This window comes from Setaria viridis, chromosome 3, assembly GCF_005286985.2.
Source record: "Setaria viridis chromosome 3, Setaria_viridis_v4.0, whole genome shotgun sequence".
Taxonomy (NCBI): Eukaryota; Viridiplantae; Streptophyta; class Magnoliopsida; order Poales; family Poaceae; genus Setaria; species Setaria viridis.
Window position 1 is genome coordinate 36,564,583 of NC_048265.2, and position 2,171 is coordinate 36,566,753.

General features: G+C 51.0%; 1 protein-coding gene across 1 annotated transcript; it reads left to right on the forward strand.

The window, feature by feature from the left end:
• The first annotated feature begins 930 nt into the window (after positions 1 to 930).
• Positions 931 to 1,916, forward strand: LOC140222254 (uncharacterized mitochondrial protein AtMg00810-like). The gene is made up of 3 exons (XM_072292423.1): positions 931 to 1,010; positions 1,498 to 1,681; positions 1,779 to 1,916. The coding sequence occupies exons 1-3, from the start codon at positions 931 to 933 to the stop codon at positions 1,914 to 1,916; spliced, it is 402 nt and encodes a 133-aa protein (XP_072148524.1).
• Positions 1,917 to 2,171: the final 255 nt, after the last annotated feature.

A 2,171-nucleotide genomic window follows, 5' to 3' on the forward strand; every position in this document is an offset into this window, starting at 1 on the left:
ATAACATTTAGATCAAGTTCTTTCATGTATGGTGATTGCATCTGCAAGTGATCCTAAATCCCTAAGACAAGTGTTTTATCTATCTTGTTCATACCTTTACTGTCTATCTACTTGATCTAGATTGCTAAGTTCATTTGGTTAGTACAATCTTATCCAATACAAAGAGCTTTCGGTTACATAGATTAGTGCTTAGTTAGGCATGCAAATCTTTTGTTCCCGTGGATTGATAAACCTTGGGGGAATCTCTAAAGGAAAGGTTACAATTGATCCGTGTGCTTGTGGTTCATAAATCGGCGTGCTAACTGCCATCAATACTCCTCTTCGGCATGGCACCAGACTACAGCATCCTACGCGTCTTCGGATTGCTCTACTACCCCAACCTCACCGTGATGACTATGCACAAACTGTGCCCGTAGTTTACGGTGTGCATCTTCATTGGGTACCATGTTGACTACCAAGAGTACCGTTGCTTGGACCTCGACTCCAAGCGTGTCATCACGCCTCACCACATGACCTTCGACGAGATGGCATTCCTGTTTCGGTCGCAACCTCACCCCTGCCTCCGACTGTGCCATAGTATGACGATGACCAAGCAGCGCCAATCGCACAGGCCCACATACATCGCCCTCGTCATGCCTCGACACCGTCGCCTACTCTAGCACAACCGCCACAGCCATCGCTGGGTGTGCTACGCTTTGCCTCTACTACACCAGTGCTAGCCTCACCATCCACATCCACGCCATGTTTGACTATGACATCACCAGCCATCAGCGCCTTGCAGCTTAATCGTACATGGAGACTAGTGGATTGTCCCCCGACGCGCGCGTCATCACCATGAAATAGGTGTTTAAACACAAGCTACGCTCTGATGGCATGCTTGAGCGATAAAAAGCTCTATGGGTCATCTGTGGCTTCATCCAGCATCCCGGCATGGACTTTGGTGAAACGTTCACGCCCGTCTTCAAGCTGGTGACCATCTGCTCCATCCTCACCATCGTCGCCAGCAAGAAGTGGCTGCCTCATTAGCTCAACATCTCAAACGTTTTCCTCCATGGACACTTGTAGGAGAAGGTCTACTGCCAACAGCTGGTTGGCTTCGTCGATCCTGCCCAACCCAACGCCATCTATCTTCTCTAGCGATCACTCTATGGCCTCCATCAAGCACCACGAGCATGGTTCACATGCTTCATTGACTTCGTCAAGAGCATTATGGTCTATCTCCTGCTGTATGTTGATGACATGGTCACTACTGAGGAAAGGGTATTCCATCTAGCACCTTAGTACCCGTTGGGTTTTGATTCGGTACTAATGTGAGAATTAGTACTAGGTCTAAAGGACAGCTCCCCGTGAGCCCCTTTAGTACCGGTTGGGGGCCCCAACCGGTCCTCATTGCATCATCAAACGAGCTCCTCCACGATCTCATCACCAAGCTTAAGGCCATGTTAACCATAAAGGACATTGGGCCACTCCCTAGTTCCTTGGCATCAACGTATGCAGGACAAGCTCCGGCTTCTTCCTATATCAAGCTCAGTACGTCGATGACATCCTTGAGCCCACCGGCATGAGCAACTGCAAGGCCGTAGCCACGCCGGCCAACACAAAGCCCAAGCAGTCCACCGCCAACGAGAAGCTGATCAACACCTCCAATGTGTCCTTCTACCGCAACATGGCAGGCACTAAAGTACTTGACAGTGACACAACCAGACATTGCATATGTTGTCCAGTAGCTCTGCCTCCACATTCACTCACCGCATGATGTCCATGTCGTGATGCTGAAGCCGGTGCTGTGCTACATCAAAGGGACTCCGTCGATCGGGATTCAGCTCCACGCCATGGCCTCTGCAACACTCACGGCATACTCAAAAGCTGACTGGGCTGGATGCTCAAACATGCGACGTTCACTATGCCAGAAATGATTTTGTGCTGGCACAGGCAAATTAGCGTGCTGACGGGCGTGATTGGCACCCGCCAGCACAAAGCTTCGGTGGGTCGGCAGGGGAGCACTAGCCAGTTGTGCCGGCAGGTGACGCAAGCACCCACTAGCACAGATTGCCCCAACTGTGTTGGCGGTGGGCTTATGTGGCCTGCCAGCACAGAGCCCGCCATAAATACTCCTGTTCATCTTCTTCCCCAGGCAATCTTCCATCTAGAGCTTGCCCGAGAGGAGCTCG